Source organism: Eptesicus fuscus, chromosome 23 (assembly GCF_027574615.1).
Source record: "Eptesicus fuscus isolate TK198812 chromosome 23, DD_ASM_mEF_20220401, whole genome shotgun sequence".
Taxonomy (NCBI): Eukaryota; Metazoa; Chordata; class Mammalia; order Chiroptera; family Vespertilionidae; genus Eptesicus; species Eptesicus fuscus.
In genome coordinates this window covers 11319363-11335232 of record NC_072495.1, presented here as the reverse complement: position 1 = coordinate 11335232, position 15870 = coordinate 11319363, and the positions used below count along the sequence as shown (strand labels likewise).

The 15870-nt window shown below is 45.1% G+C and overlaps 1 protein-coding gene across 2 annotated transcripts in view; it reads left to right on the top strand.

Moving 5' to 3' along the window:
• The window catches only part of CLIP1 (CAP-Gly domain containing linker protein 1), an 89339-nt gene that overhangs the window by 61922 nt on the left and 11547 nt on the right, over positions 1 to 15870 (top strand). For both annotated transcript variants that reach the window (XM_054712808.1, XM_054712809.1), the window contains 5 exons: positions 1359 to 1479; positions 7965 to 8017; positions 14463 to 14580; positions 14657 to 14807; positions 15365 to 15414. In XM_054712808.1, coding sequence (XP_054568783.1) covers positions 1359 to 1479; positions 7965 to 8017; positions 14463 to 14580; positions 14657 to 14807; positions 15365 to 15414 — 493 coding nt within the window. The remainder of the gene's footprint in view (positions 1 to 1358; positions 1480 to 7964; positions 8018 to 14462; positions 14581 to 14656; positions 14808 to 15364; positions 15415 to 15870) is intronic.

The window sequence follows — 15870 nt, the reverse complement described above, 5'->3', positions numbered from 1 at the left end:
TCTTCACAAGGCTAGCCCAGCATGCATATTATAGGTGGATGGAGAACTAAAAATCTAGAAAACGGAGATGCCAAGCACCGCCACCCATTAGACAATTGAAGTTAAAAATAGATGTGTTCATGCGTCAGTGGATGGATTCATACCCAGATGACTGGACTCAGAATTCAGCCATGTATGGCAGCTTGCTAAAGGGAGTGTAGCCAGCACAGACTCAAGATGCATAATTGTATCAAAACCTGCGATGGCATAAAACTACAATGTAGTGAGCAAATAAAATATTTGGAATGTCCATGTATGGAGGTTAACAACTTGGGAGGTATATTTTGGATTAATTTTAATCTTGGAAAGATGCTTAGTAAATAGAGTTAGCCAGCTCAAGTTTTTTTGTGTGTTGTTTTTTTTAAATAGGTTTTTACTGATTTCAGAGAGGAAGGGAAAGGGAAAGAGAGACAGACACATTAATGATGAGAGAGAATCATTGATCGGCTGCCTCCTGCATGCCCCCTACTGGGGATTGAGCCCGCAACTGGCCGTGTGCCCTGACCGGGAATCGAACCCTGACCACCTGGTTCATAGGTTGATGCTCAACCACTGAGTCACACCAGCCAGGCCCTGCTCATGTTTCATATGCTGATATTCACAAGATAGGTTAGCAGGCTATTTTTAAAATTTTATTTCCTTTGATTACAGATTAGCATTACAGAAAGAATATAGTCCAAATAAAAACACCTGCTACGTAACTAAAAAACTACATTTCCTTTGGGATTACACCTCTAGTTGGCAAAAAAAATATACTGAGATTCAGACCAGCACTTGATTCTGACAGATACCGACAAATGAGACCATTAGATTTTTATTTCTGCCAGCAAAAAAATAAAAATAAAAAAATCCAACAATAAAAATAAAGATTACAGACTTAATGCAGTTAGGACAGAGTACCTTGGTGGCAAAGTAAATCCCTTTTTCAACATAAGTAGGCTTTAGTATGATTTTCTAATGGATATATTCCTGAAGTCAAGAGGGGTACTGACCATTTCTCTTGTCATTTATTTGATAGTGACATTGCGTTTTGTATGGGGAGTGTTTAGAAGTAAGGTGAATGTGGGTGGTGAAAGGCTGGATGTAGATTTTATTAGGTTTTATAAAAAAATATAATACCCGTGGGTGGCAATCCTCCTCTGAGAGGTTAGAGCCATTTAGCCCCTCCTGCATGGAGATAACACTGCCTCCTGTTATTATAGATCCTATCGGGCACGTGACCCAGATACATTTTCCTCAGTGCTGTGAAGCTGGTCGGCTCCCACAGTTTCCGTGCCTGTCTTGTTTCTATGGTAACCCTGCACCCACTGTCCTTGCAGAGAAACCCTGAAGCAGGCAGCCGCTCAGAAGTCCCAGCAGCTTTCAGCACTGAAAGCGGAGAACGTGAAACTTGCCGAGGAGCTGGGGAGAAGCAGGGACGAAGTCACGAGTCACCAGAAGGTCAGTGGGCCTCGGGTGGGCGTCCCTGCCTCGGCCACGCCGACGCCTGCTGCTGCCGGCGGGGCGCTGCGTAGAGGCAACCCCAGAGGAGCTCCATGTGGCTGGGTCCTTCCCACTGGGATGTCACGCTGCCTGTGTTCCGCGTCTCCTTGTTCCCAAGTGTGCTGTGCTGTAGGGCTTAGGGTAGGAGTCACTGACAGGTCCTTACACACAACACACCACCACTGGGAACTTGCCAGCAACTAGAAATTAAGATCATTATTAGCTGATCTTACAGCAGTGCATTTACATGGACAGGACGGTATCTTCTTCCTACTACACTTTTAAAATGATTTTCTCTAAGATTTTGTTTTTTCTTTCATCAAAATGGGTTTAAAAGGGGACAGATTCCAAGAGTACGGTTTTGGTGTGAGGCTTGGCAGCTGTTTCTAAATAGAACTCTGCTTCACTTTAAATTTTAAGACGTTGAACAGACATTTCCTACTGGAACCACGTGTGCGTGTGCACTCCTGTGCATTGGTGTGCGGGATGTGCGTTACACCCAGAATGAACACCAGCCACAGCCCGTTTGCTCCTGTGTTTAAACCCCACAGGTTTCTGGCAAGTTTATTAGACACTGAAACCAACCTGACTTTAAAGAACGTCACCTTCTGCTCTTTATTCTTTAGCAGCCAGATCCAAGTGCTCGGTTGTTAGTCACACCTCATGTCAGAGCCGAAGCTCAAAGTGGCATCGTGGAGGGAACGTCACTGTGTAGTAATTCTGGCTCTGCCCGTCAAGGGGAAAAATTTTCCCAGCATGCTTTTCAAACATTCATTCTCAAGGGGTGGAGTAGTTTGGGGTAAGTGTGTAGTGTATCTGGGGACATTATGCAGTCTGTGGCGAAAGCCCTTTTTGGAGAGTTGAGCTCAGACTTTTAAAGTCTCCATTATAGCTTTTCACAAAAGGGATGCCGCATCTCTCCAGCCTCTGGGAGGACCAGGGTGCTGTTGGCGATGGTCTCTCTCCTCTGTTGAGTCCTACCGTGTGACGGGCACAAACAAGTGACAGCTGTCATCTCACGCATCTGCACAGTGATTCTAGGAGTGGCATTGTCACGAACCCATTCGTAAAAGGGGAAACGGGGACACAGAGAAGATGGTAACTTGCTCAGCCTCGTTCAGCTAACGGTGTCAGGCCATCTGTCGTCTTCTGATCTGGGCCAGGCCAGATCGGAGTGGGCTGCCTTACCTAGGGTGGTGCGCTCCTTCGGTCGGCGCACGGGCAGCTGGAGTTCGTGAGAAGCAGAAACCCAGGAGAGGTTTTCTTCCCTGTGCAGCCCCAGTCGGAAGCACTGGGGAGCTCTGAGGTCGGTGTGTCTGTGCAGATGGGCCAGGGAAGGCCCTCAGCTCAGTGCTGCGTCTGTTCCCATCTCCTTCACCGTGTCCTGTTGAACTTGTCTGGGGGAGAGCGGGGTCTGTAAGTGGGAGGAGCACCCAGAGGTCATCCTCTCGTCTCATGTCCTGACCTTCGCTGGGCCATTGATTACATTTCTGTTTCTGTCACCCAGACCCAGAGAGGACTCTGTCGGGGCTGCCACGGTGCCTGGGGAGGTTTTCAGGGATCCTCTCCATCCCCCAGCTCTTCCTCTTCCGCATGTTGGGGCCTTAACTACCTTCCTTTTGAAAAGGTTTTGGCTCAGTGGATAGAGCGTCGGCCTGCGGACTGAAGGGTCCCGGGTTCGATTCCGGTCAAGGGCATGTGCCTTGGTTGTGGGCACATCCCCAGTAGGGGGTGTGCAGGAGGCAGCTGATCGATGTTTCTCTCTCATCGATGTTTCTAACTCTATCCCTCTCCCTTCCTCTCTGTAAAAAATCAATAAAATATATTTTTTAAAAAAAGAAAAGAAAAGGTTTTGTGACTAAACATTTGAAAGTCAGTGACGTTGAAGGGTGTTAGGAAATAGCACCTGCAAACGAGCAGCTAAGAAAATGGCTTCCCTTTAAGGACTGAGGTTGCTATGCCCTTTGCCGTTTTCTAGGTTTTCCTCAGGAGAGACGAGAGGTGTGAATAAAGCATCATAGGCTTTGATGCTCAAGGTTGTTAACGACATTGATTCCCAAGAAGGAGTACAAAAACTCTTCCCTTGATATAGATCTACAGTTTTACATAGAGATGTGTGTGTGTGTGTGTGTGTGTGTGTGTGTGTGTGTGTGTGTACATATTTCAGAAGAGTGGCGAGAAGCACGCATTTAAACTATCTTCGAAGAAACCTTAGTCTAAAGAAGGCTGGTGCATTTGCTGGCTTATTCCTCTGATTGTATGACTTCTAGGAACCTAGAGCACTTTTACTTGTGTGAAGTTACAAATTTTCACTCTCTTACATTTCGAAACTATTGATCAACTATGTTCAGAAATATACCACAGAGCCAGTGTTCGGCAGAAACCCTATTTAAAAAAAAAAAAAAAAGACTTTTCAGTGTAGTACTAATAAAAATATTTAGTGTTTCATTCTAAAAATTAATACAGCGAAGACTAGATTGACACGGGGTAGGATCTGAATTGTCCTGGCTCCCTTACTTAGCAGCCCCAAAACTCCCTGCATATCGCGTGAGCAGACTACTGTGCACGTTTCACAGAATCGTCACAGCACACCTCTGCGACAGTGGGTTACTTTGTAGTCGATGAAGCGGAGGCTCAAAAGTGAGGTCTCTTGCGAAGGACATAAATTTACTGCTGTAACCATTCTGTAGTGTGCAATTCAGGGGCATGTAGTCCATTCACAGTGTTGTGCTGGTCCAGAACAGCTACATCACCTCAGAAGGAGACCCTGCCCCCATTTAAGCAGTCACTCCACATTCCTCTTCCAGCCCCTGGCAACACTAATCTCTTCTCCCTCCCCACTTGGTGAATTTTGTCTCTATGGATTTGATGATGACGGTAATGATGATGATTTTTAATCCTCACCCAAGGATATTTTTTCCATTGATTTCTAGATCGAATGGAAGGGGGAGAGAGAAGGGGAAAGAGAGAGAAAAACTTCAATGTGAGAGAGACACATTGATTGGTTGCCTCCCACTCACGCCCTGACCAGGCCTGGGGAACCCGCAACCAAGGTATGTGCCCTTGACCAGGAATTGAACCTGGGGCCCTTCCGTCTGAGGGCCGACGCCCTAACGACTGAGCCAAATCGGCCAGGGCTTTTATTCTTGATATTTCCTATAAATGGCATCATACAGCACGTGTCTGTTTGTGTCTGGCTTCTCAGCATCGTGCTCTCAAGGTTCATGCAGGGTGCAGCAGGTGTCAGTGCTTCGTTCCTTTTCATGGCCGAATAGTCTTTTATTGGGTGGACGTACCACATTTTGTCTGTCCATTTGCTTCAGGTGTTTTATGTCTCCTTTCTCCATTCAGCTTGTCACCTGTCCTTCCTGATGTCTGCATTCTGCCTATAGTTGCTACCACTAGTTTTCCATTAAGATCCCCCGTGGGGCCGAAACCGGTTTGGCTCAGTGGATAGAGCGTCGGCCTGCGGACTGAAGGGTCCCAGGTTCAATTCCGGTCAAGGGCATGTACCTTGGTTGCGGGCACATCCCCATTGGGGGTGTGTGCAGGAGGCAGCTGATTGATGTTTCTCTCTCATCGATGTTTCTAACTCTCTATCCCTCTCCCTTCCTCTCTGTAAAAAATCAATAAAATATATATTAAAAAAAAAGATCCCCCGTGGGTTGAGAAATCTCTTTTCCTTAAAAGCAGTTCTAAATCTTGCTGTGCGTTTTCACACTTACAACCCCGATTCTTCCTTCTTTTCAAACTTTAAAAAAGAGTGTTCTGTTTTCTGCCTCTGTCTCCCACCTCCCGCCTCCCTCCCAGCCCCCTGCATGCTGCTCTTTGCACCCGAGGTGACGGGTGCCTGAGTCATCGCTTACCGAGTGGTGGCACCGATCTTGCCTTCCTTCCCACTCTGAGCACTTGGCACCGCAACTGCATTCTCAACGCTCCTCTTGTAACTTCTTCTGCTCCTTCCGCTCCTTTTTCTCTGCATCTCCTGCCGTACCTGGTCACCTCCCTTCACGGCTCTGCTGCGACATCCTGTCTGCCTCCCCATGTGGTGAACCTCTCCTCGTTGTCAGAAGCCCACCCTAAAGCTCGTCGCCTCGCAGCTCAGAGCTCTCGGCTCCTTCTTTGTGTTCCTGTCACAGTTGCCACTGTTGTCTTACGTGGAGCGCTCAGAGCTCCATGTTGTGGTCGTTTTTACTCTTCTCTCCCCACACGGACCTCAGGACAGCAGGAGTCATGGAACACGGCAGGAATGGGATGAGATGAGTGTGTCGTGTTTAGCCAGGGCTTCACATCCTGTCCTGTCTTACAGGAGGTGTAGAGACTTTGAGATGCCCTTGGACTTCCTCACACGTCCAGTCCAAAGCCTTGTTGCAGAGAGTTGTGCTGCCAAAAGCCTGATATTTAAAAAAAACACAAAAAACCACAAAACACATTTTTATTGATTTCAGGAGGAAGGGAGAGGGGGAGAAAGAGAGAGAAACATCAACGATGAGAGAGAATCAATCATTGATCAGCTGCCTCCTGCACGCCCCTACTGGGGATAGAGTGTGCAACTGGGCATGTGCCATGACCGGGAATTGACCTCCCAGTTCACAGGTTTGACACTCAAGCACTGAGCCACACTGGCCAGGCAAAAGCCTGATCTTTAACTGAGTGGGGCACTTGCTATGTATGGACAGTGAAGACACATGTTGTGGATTCCGGCAGCTAATGTGGTCTCAGGAGGAATGGCAAGAATTCAGAGCATTCTTTCTTTTCATGGGGAATACTAAAAATAACCATCTTACTGTGAGTTCTGTTCCAATAGTCATCTTAGGCAGTCACTCCTGAAATGTCTGATTTATCATTCCCAACCCTCATACATCTTCTCCTTTGTAAGGATTGCAGATGCACTCGGCTGTCACTATGGGAACAGTGCTGATTTCCTCTGGTTATTTGCAGAATGAGGTTACAGTTTGCCTGTGACTATTTGATAGGATTAGAGACTCAATACCAGTATTTCATCCACAGTTCTTCTTGGTTATAGCGCGTGGTGCATACAAAAAACATTACATGGGGTTATCATCTAAACTGAGTCATGAATGGGCTCTGGCCAGGCAGCTCAGTTGGTTAGAGCATCATCCCAATATGCCGAGGTTGCAGGTTCAAACCCCAGTCAGAGCACATACAAGAATCAACCAATGAATGCATCAATAAGATTGATGTTTCTGTCTCTCTCTTCCCCTTCCTCCTTCCCTCTCTCTAAAATTAATAAATAAGAATTTAAAAATAAGTAAATAAGTTGATGCATTAGTGATTGCCTGCCTCTTAAATAAACCTGAATTACCAAACATGAATGCTTGGGAAGGGAATGCTATTTTTAGCTTGCCATGTTTTATTTTGGAGAAATGGTGATCATCAACCATCACAATTTTCATTGGGTTCAGGGACTTCTGGGCAAGTGGGGCTGAGTGAAGCTGGACCATAGAATCTCTGTCTCTCTTTTTTTTGTAAAATATAATTCTTAAAATGAAGTTTTATTGATTTCAGAGAGGAAGGGAGAGGAGAGCTAGAAACATCAGTGATGAGAGAGAATCATTGACTGGCTACCTCCTGCCCACCCCCTACTGGGGATTGAGCTCGAAACCTGGGCATGTGCCCTGACCAGGAATGGAACCCTGACCTCCTAGTTCATGGGTCAACGCTCAACCATTGAGCCACACTGGCCGGGATCTTCACTCTTCTTTACACTGGAGGATTCCCTCTTTCTTTCTCTTTTATGACTTGACTCTTTGGAAACCTTTGTATTTTATAGGCGAGAAACGAAGGCTTGAGATAGAACAAGCATAAAACAAGGCCCACAGAGAGTAAATGACCTGTTCCTAGCCCTCCCTGAGTTGGTGACATTCAACCTCTGTTGTTTCAGGAAAGGAACCAGAATGTTCATAATGACGTTTGCACTCATCTGTTAACATTTATTGAATGTCTAAGGTTTATGCCCTTTACTGTTCAGATGTTTTTTAATACTTTCTTTTGTTTTGTTAATCCTTACTCGAGGATATTTTTTCCCGTCAATTTTCTTTGAGTGAGTGGAAGGAAAGGAGGGAGGGAGAGAGAGAGAGAGAGTGCCTGTTGCATGCACTCCAACCCGGGCAGGGATCCTGCAACCCAGGTATGTGCCCTTGACCAGGAATCGAACCCTCAAACCCTTGGTCTGTGGGCGGCCAACACTCTTAACCACTGAGCAAAACCAGCTGTTGATTAGTAGTTTTAATTCTCAAGTCCGTGAGGAAAGGGAGTCAGTCAGGTCATACATGGTTTGTAAACAAATAGCTGTACTTCCTGTGATATGGTGCCAACTGCTCTCACTGCTCTGGGCCTGGGAATGGAACCTGGGGCTTGAGAACTAGGCCTCTCTGCGGGCTCGTTGGGAACTGACCTTCCATGTGTGTGCTCTTTTCCAGGTGGAAGAGGAGAGATCTGTGCTCAATAATCAGTTGTTAGAAATGAAAAAGAGGTAGGTCTTCTTTTTCTGTTTATCGTGGGCATGTGTGTGAGTGTGCGAGTTTAATAAGGAAAACGTTAGAAGGTGATGTGTACGGTGGTGACGTATAGAAAGTGTGCGACCTTCTCATTCAGAAAATTGCATCGTGATAGCTCAGTACTCACCATTGACAAATGATGAAAACTCACTTGCCAAAGTCTCGGTCTTCGTTGCTAAAACAAAGAACAGCTGCATTTTAAGTCACGTTCAGCTGCATTTGTTTGGAAGTGTTCTAAAAGCAGATTGTCTCACGTGATACTGCTGTTCCCTCCTAGTTTCAGTAACTAAAAATGCTATCATTTTACAGGGAGTGATTGATCTGCCTATAAACACGGATTTCCATGATATAAACATTTTAATTTTTCAATGATAACGGGTAACGTAATTGTAAATGTTTATTTTCAGAAGAAAAGAGCTTTGTCATTTTTTTCATGATAATTAAATAGTATTGAAGTGAAAGCCTCCCAGTCCTTTTGAGTAAGGATCCACAGGCCCACAGAAACAGTCATTTAGAAGCTTAGTGCTTTTATACATCCTGACAGTCTGTCTGCTCTTTTAAAATGTGCAGTTTGTGTCTAGAGAAATTTTTAAAAAATAATGAAATAAAGTAGAAAAACAAGAATTCCCCACGCTCTTGCAAAGTATTCTCCTACTTGTCAGGGCCGAGGGCCTCCCCTGCCAGGCAGCTGCACACCTCAGTGCCCCGCCTGCCCGCTCGGCAAACCTGCCGAGGAATTGAGGGCTGCACTTCGCCCACAAGATATCTGAGTTCCATAAGCTACATTCTAACGGATGTTAGGCCTTGGTCCAGGGGTGCCGTTCTCCATCCCTCTCTAATTAGTTTCATTCTTTGTTAAAGTCTCACACCAGAACGTGCATGTGTTTCGGCACCGCCACGCCCCTGGCCCAGCCCGGTGTTCTCCCGGTGACCATGCGTGAGCGTGGTGACCAGGCTGGCCTGCCTTAACCCAGCTCCTGGCACAGCCCCACCCATGTGGGCCTCAGGTGTTTATTTTTTCATCCATACAGCTTTGTTTCTTTAAAAAGAACTTCGTGGGGGAGATCTGTAATACTCTCAACAATAAAGTTAAATTTTAAAAAAAGCAGCAGCAGCTCATGTCCGCAGTTATCTAGGACATGTGAAGAAGTTCATAGGACTCTTCCTGTGACATTCTGGCCAGCGGACAAATAAAAATGGGCTGATGTAAGCCCTGGCATGTCCCCTTGCATTGACGTAGCAAGTCTGTAATCTCAAAACAACCCACTGAGGTATATGGTGAGGCATGCATTTAAAAATGATGAAACCTGAACAGTAAAGATAAACTAAAAAAAAAAAAAAAGAAAAAAAAAGGATGAAGTGCCAGCCCAAAGAGTCAGGCACCTTGGCCAAGAACTTAGATGCAGGTGTAAGACACAGATCCTCAGATTTTTATGCTGGTTCTTGTCTCACTATACAGTTATTATTATTTCTTTTTAAAAGAAAGATGCTGTGTTTTGTTCATCCTTACCACATGCCTTTCAAAATGTGATTGGGGCCCTAGCTGGTTTGGCTCAGTGGATAGAGCATCGGCCTGTGGACTGAAGGGTCCTGGGTTCAATTCTGGTCACGGGCACATGCCTGGGCCGCAGGCTTGGTCTCCAGTAGGGGGCGTGCAGGAGGCAGCCAATCAATGATTCTCTCTCATTGATGTTTCTGTCTCCCTCTCCCTTCTTCTCTAAAATCAATAAAAACTATATATTTTTTTAAAATGTGATTGGGCGTTGACTTTTTTCATGGCTTCAAAAGGTGGAACATCCCTGTCTTCATATTTCACCATTTCTGCTCCTGTTTTCGGTGCTGGATAAATTTAGGAGGATGTCTCTTAAAAATTACTCTTGTTACCAGTAAATACAGATAAAAATGATAATTTTTCTGGGAGTAAAAAAAATTTAAATCTATGTTTTCATATTTACAACTATTTTTTAAAAATATATTTTGTATTGATTTCAGTGAGGAAGAGAAAGGGGGAGAGAGAAATATCAATGATGAGAGAGAATCATTGATAGGCTGCCTCCTGCATGCCCCCTACTGGGGATCTAGCCCACAACCCGGCATGTGCCCTGACCAGAAATTGAACTGGGACCTCCTGGTTCATGGGTCTCTAGAGGCTCAACTACTGAGCCACACCAGCCAGGCTACACCTTTTTTTTTTTTTTGGTCAAATTGTTTATTAACCCTCATGGAAAGTTATGTCTGTTTCAGAAATCTGAAAGCAAGTATATGTTTGAGCTAATAATTTGGGCCCCTAAATACCTTCTAAAGTTAGTTTGATAAAGAATTTGTATATGGGTCTATATGTATCATAGTTAAGTAAATTTAGCATGGAGTACTAAAAAGAATTTGATTTGCTCTTACTTTAAAAGTCTGGAAAGTACTTAAATCATAAAGTTATTTGAGATGTAGTTGTTGAAACAAGAATTGAGATCTTAGTGGACAGTTTAATTTGGAAGTGACCGTTGAATAGACATAATCAAGAAAGCATAGGCTTGCCTTCATTACACTGAAGTCATTGTATTGAAGTGCAGTACTTACTCCCGACTGTAGGATGAAGCTCCTTTTCATGAAGAAATTAGTAACAAAAAGGGGACATCTGTAATCCTTTCAACAATAAAGATAATTTTTTACAAAAGAAAGTAGTAACATCCTTCTGTATTGCTACAGTTTATTGGTATCTAAACATTGAATTGCAAGCAATATGTAGTCAAGATTTTCCTCTTAAGAATGTAATCATTGCCCAGCCAGCATGGCTCAGTGGATGAGCGTCAACCTAAAAACCAGGAGGTCATGGTTCAATTCTCAGTCAGGGAACATGCCCAGGTTGTGGGCTTGATCCCCAGTCGGGGGGCGGGGTGTGTAGGAGGCAGCTGATCAATGATTCTCATCATTGATGTTTCTTCCTCTCTGAAATCAATAAAAACATATATAAATATTTTTTAAAAATGTAATCATTTCTTTGGAAAACTGGTTTCCACGTTAGGCAGACCTCCTTCAAAACAGGTTCCAGGATGACTGAGAGATACGGCAGAGCCGACCTTGATTTGCCGTAACTGACCGAGAGGAGAGGTGGGTCTTCTGACCCCTGAGGTCTGCAAGCAGATTAGAGGACTTGTTTGGCTTCCCTCCCTCGCTCTAGGCTTTTCCATGTCAAAGAAGGGACTTGAGAGCCAAAATCTTAGACGTGGACTTGGAGTCAGAATCAAGTCTGCCAGTGTAAATGCCAGATTGCCGTCAGGGCTGGCAACTGGTAGACAGTTCCCTCGACAAATTCTGCGGAGTCCCGTGCTGCTCACCGTGGGTGGCTGACTGTCTGACTGTCTCCAAGCTTTCGCTGCTTACCAATGCTCACTTCACTCCTCTCTTTTCCCTTCCTACTCTTGCTTCCTTTGCTATATCTGTGTGTCTTTCATGGTAAGACTAAAGAAAGTCTATCCACATTATAATAAATAAATTTCATATATTTTTAGTAAACCAAATTGTTGTATATATATTTTTGGCTGCCTTTGTCCCTCTGTGTCTTGCTTTTGTTTTGTAAAATATTCTCAGCAGTATACGCACATACACTCACACACACATTATCTTTTTTTTTTTTAAGCAAAGAATTGCAGTGCAAACTTCTCCTGACTTGCATTTATCGTCATGTTTCTAATATTTGGTTCTTGTTATCTTGCATTTTTAAAGCTTGCCCAGTTATACTTTAAGGTATTCGCTTTACTGCTAGAATTTATTTCTTGTGCAAGTAGTAAGGAAAGAATCTGGCAGGTATGTTCCCTTGGAGGAAAGATTTCGGCCCCCCCCCCCCCGGCCCTTCCTTCATATTCTGCTTATCTTCCCTATTTGACATTTTGAGTAACACCAAGTCAGTCCATTCAGCATGGCTTCGGGGAACACGGGCCCGCCTGCCGGTGTGATTTGTGATGCAGAGGTCCGTGATGTTGGCTAAATGGTTTAACTCAGCCTCTCTCGGTCCGCACAGTGGGATTGGGGCTTAGAAATAGTGAAGGAAGCCAGCAGTGAGGACCTGCCCCAGAGATGAGCTGCTAACAGCTGTTTGTCCTGCCATTTGTCACAAGTTAGGTCCCTTCCTCAACCATGCATCTTTTGATAAACCGCTCCTTCTGAAGCGGCCTTGCTCAGAGGCTGTGTGTATGTGAGGATGAGCAGATAAAGATGCTGTGCCTTCCTCCTCCCGCCGGCTGGTGGTCCCCAACACCAAAAATCGGTGACATCTTTGCTAACGAGAGTTCCTATGATGGAAGAATCCAGATCTGTTCAGTAATCCCTAAATCCTCATTTTTTCCCCAGTAAAAACATTTCAAATAATGTTCAGATTTGAGTTGGTTTTCTAACAAGTGACGCTCTGGAAATAGGTGTTACTATAGAGCAAATCACCACGTCAGTTTGCTGGGGGCTTAAGAAGCCTGAGCTTTATTGAATCTTTGGATCGCATCAGATACTTACTTTCCAGGGGGAAGAAGGGTTTGTACGTTCCTTCCGTTAAAATCGTTGTTTTGTTTTAACCCGAGCAAGATCCTATTTCCTAGCAAGGTGCTACTCAGTATTTCAGCGTCACTGCTGCTCACCCCATTTCAGTGTACAGATAGTGCTCGGATATTGAATTCCAGGAATGTTTGTAAGTCTCAAATTCTTTTCTTACTACTTACCATTCCGGAGTATGAGTGTCAGCCACACAATGAGATAAATACACTTAATATTTTTATCTTTGTGTAGAATCTACCATAAATCATGAGAATTCTGTAATTCGTGTGCCGGATATCTTGGGTCTCACTAACCAGACATGTACATTCTTCCATTTCTAACCTGGGCCTCACTTTTCGATCCTTCCTGTTGGCTCTGCAACAGACCGAACCACGACATGCTCCACGCTCACCCCGTTACTTCCAGCGGAACCGGGAGTAACTTGGCTTGTTGCCTATGTTATGAGTTCTCACTGAGGATTAGCTCCATGAGTGACGTGTCCTGGTTGTATGGCCTGAGGGCTAGCTAGCTAGGAAAAATTCTCTCCAGTTTTGTCGTTTTCCAACCTATTATTGTGATACAAGGTCTTTTTCTTCTTGTTTCACACTGCATACAATTAAAAAAAAAATTTTTTTTTTAATTTTTAAAATTAGAGGCTTGCAGAAGAGTTGCCAGGGTAGTTCCGAGTGCTCCCACATGCCCCTCCCCCCACCCCCACCCCCGGTCCATCATCCATCCCCTGGCACATTGACCAAAACCTAGAAAGTGACACTGCACACACACTCAGCTAGGCTCCTGGCCTTACTCAGATCCCCCCAGCTTTTCCACGAACGTCCTTTTTCTCCTCCCGGGTCCAGCCTACAAATCACACTGCATTCACTTGTCACTAAGGAGTAAGTTTCTCCCAATCTGTGACCGTGCTCAGTCTGACCTCCTCCCTCGTGACTATGACCGTGGCACTCTCGAATGCATGTAATTTCTCAACAAAAATCTAAACGTGCACACACACAAACACATAGTAGCCAGCCCTTCCGGGTTGTGTCTATTGTGTCTTGCCCCCTCCCTCCTGGTCTTCCCTTCATCTTTCCCTTTCTTTCCCCACACCCTCCACGACAGGTGTTTCCCTTTCATCCCAGGCCTGGTCCCCGTCTCCGCTGCCGACCACAGCCGAGTCAGGCTGAGGACAGAAACCAGTGCTGGCCCTCCTTCCTCCCAACGTCTCCACGTGTGCATTCTCTCCCCGGAGATCCATTTTACCATGTCTGCTCTGGCCTTTATGTAATTACCTGTCATTTCTACGAGCAATTTAATGTCCTCTTCAGGTTCCACGGAGGAAGAGTGAGACTCCTTCAGCCTGAATAGCAGTGGTACTATTTGCTACTGTTTGGCCCATTAGATCTCAAAAACTCATTCCTGGAACTTGCTAAAAGTTACTGAAATTAGTGAGAACCAATTGATACTTCCAGCATAAAACTGCTCTGCATGACATTGTATAATCGCTTTGCATGTGTGTATTTTAGTTGTTGGTATTGCTTGGTAGTAGTTTATTCAAAAAGTAATAGAATTCAGCTGGGGTTCGATATTTAGAAGAATTCTTTGGGGGTGCAACAGTCTTGTTATTATTATTATTTATAATCGTAAGTCTTCCAAAGTTACTGTTTCTTTAAATTCAAATGGCTACAATGATAGGCAGATTCAAGCATGTCTGTGCATAGTGAACTTTTTCTCCCCTCACAGTAAGTAAAATTTGGAAGCATAAAAGCCTTCTCCCTCTAAAAACCCCCTGTGATGCACTTTTTTCTTTACATCAACTCAGGTTAATTGTGTGCTTGTTCTAGGACAGTCATACACTGATCACTCTCTCGGTTGATTTCTGGAATTTTTAACTCTTTGGTCTTTTAGAGAATCCAAGTTAATAAAAGACGCAGATGAAGAAAAAGCCTCCTTACAGAAGTCCATCAGCATTACTAGTGCCTTACTCACAGAAAAGGATGCCGAGCTGGAGAAGCTGAGGAACGAGGTAGAGTACCTTCCAGGGCGAACGTTCATGCCGCCCCATTCTGTTCCCACGCCTAAGCTGCGCCGCTGTGTTGCAGGTCACGGTGCTCAGGGGAGAAAACGCCTCTGCCAAGTCCTTGCATTCAGTTGTCCAGTCTCTTGAGTCTGATAAGGTGAAGCTTGAGCTCAAGGTAAAGAACTTGGAGCTTCAACTCAAAGAAAACAAGAGGCAGCTCAGCAGCTCCTCAGGTAACATGATGACCGTGGCGCCTCCCCCCCCCCCCTGCTCCACTGCTCCCTGCAAAGGAGCCGTTTCTGGTCAAGATGTGCTGCTCTCCAACCTGGCCCTTTCATCCTTGGCTCTCCCACCCTTTAATCAGACGAGGGCTCGGCACCACCCAGGTCCCATGCAAAGGAGCGTGCCTGGTATCCCCATTGCTGGGCCTTCCCCCCTGGTCTTGAGTGTGGGGAGAAGCATAAGCTGGTAGATGCTGGCTGCCATCCCAGTACAGCCGTGGGTTCTGAAGGTACACAGTGAGGGTGCAGAGATGGTCCCTCGCTCCTCTAAATTCAGGTGGACGTGACGGCCATTCTTGCCAGCAGTGAGCCAGCCCAAGAGAGGACACTGGAGGGATGGGGCCAGCGCTGGGGCAGGTTCCTCAGGGGCCCGGCCGTGGGACAGGAACTCATGAGTGTGTACTGAGAGGCACATCTGAGAATTCCACAGAGAATGATTTTCAATGCATTCACAAGGAAAAAAGATTGTGGTTTTTTAAACATCCCCCTCCATTTTTTTTTCATATAAGGTAATACTGATACTCAGGCAGAAGAGGACGAAAGAGCCCAGGAGAGTCAGGTAATACTCCTTCCTTTGGTTTGCTTACTTGCTATTTTAAAAAATCATTTAATCTTTTGAACAGGTAGTGCATTCATATGATCTAAACATTAAGCAATATTAAAAATATGTTCAGCAACTCATCTCCCTCCAAACCTTTCTCTCTGGTCAGTTCCCAGCTCTCTAATCAGGTAACCACTGTTATTGGTGTCTTTTTAAAAAGTCTTTTCCAGAGATTTAAAAAAATCTAACTATAAGCCAAGACTAATACAGTCTTTTTCCTTTCCCGTTTAACCTACATGGTGGCATATTACATAAACTGGTCTGTACTTCCTTTTTTGGCAGAACCTTGCCCCAAAAAGCCAAGCCTAGCCCCTGAGCAACACCTGTTCTTCCAGCTGGCCCAAGGGAGCCAGCCTCCATGTGTCCGAGTGATTTGCACAGGCACCTCTCCCTTGAGAGTCAGCAGCCCTTTCC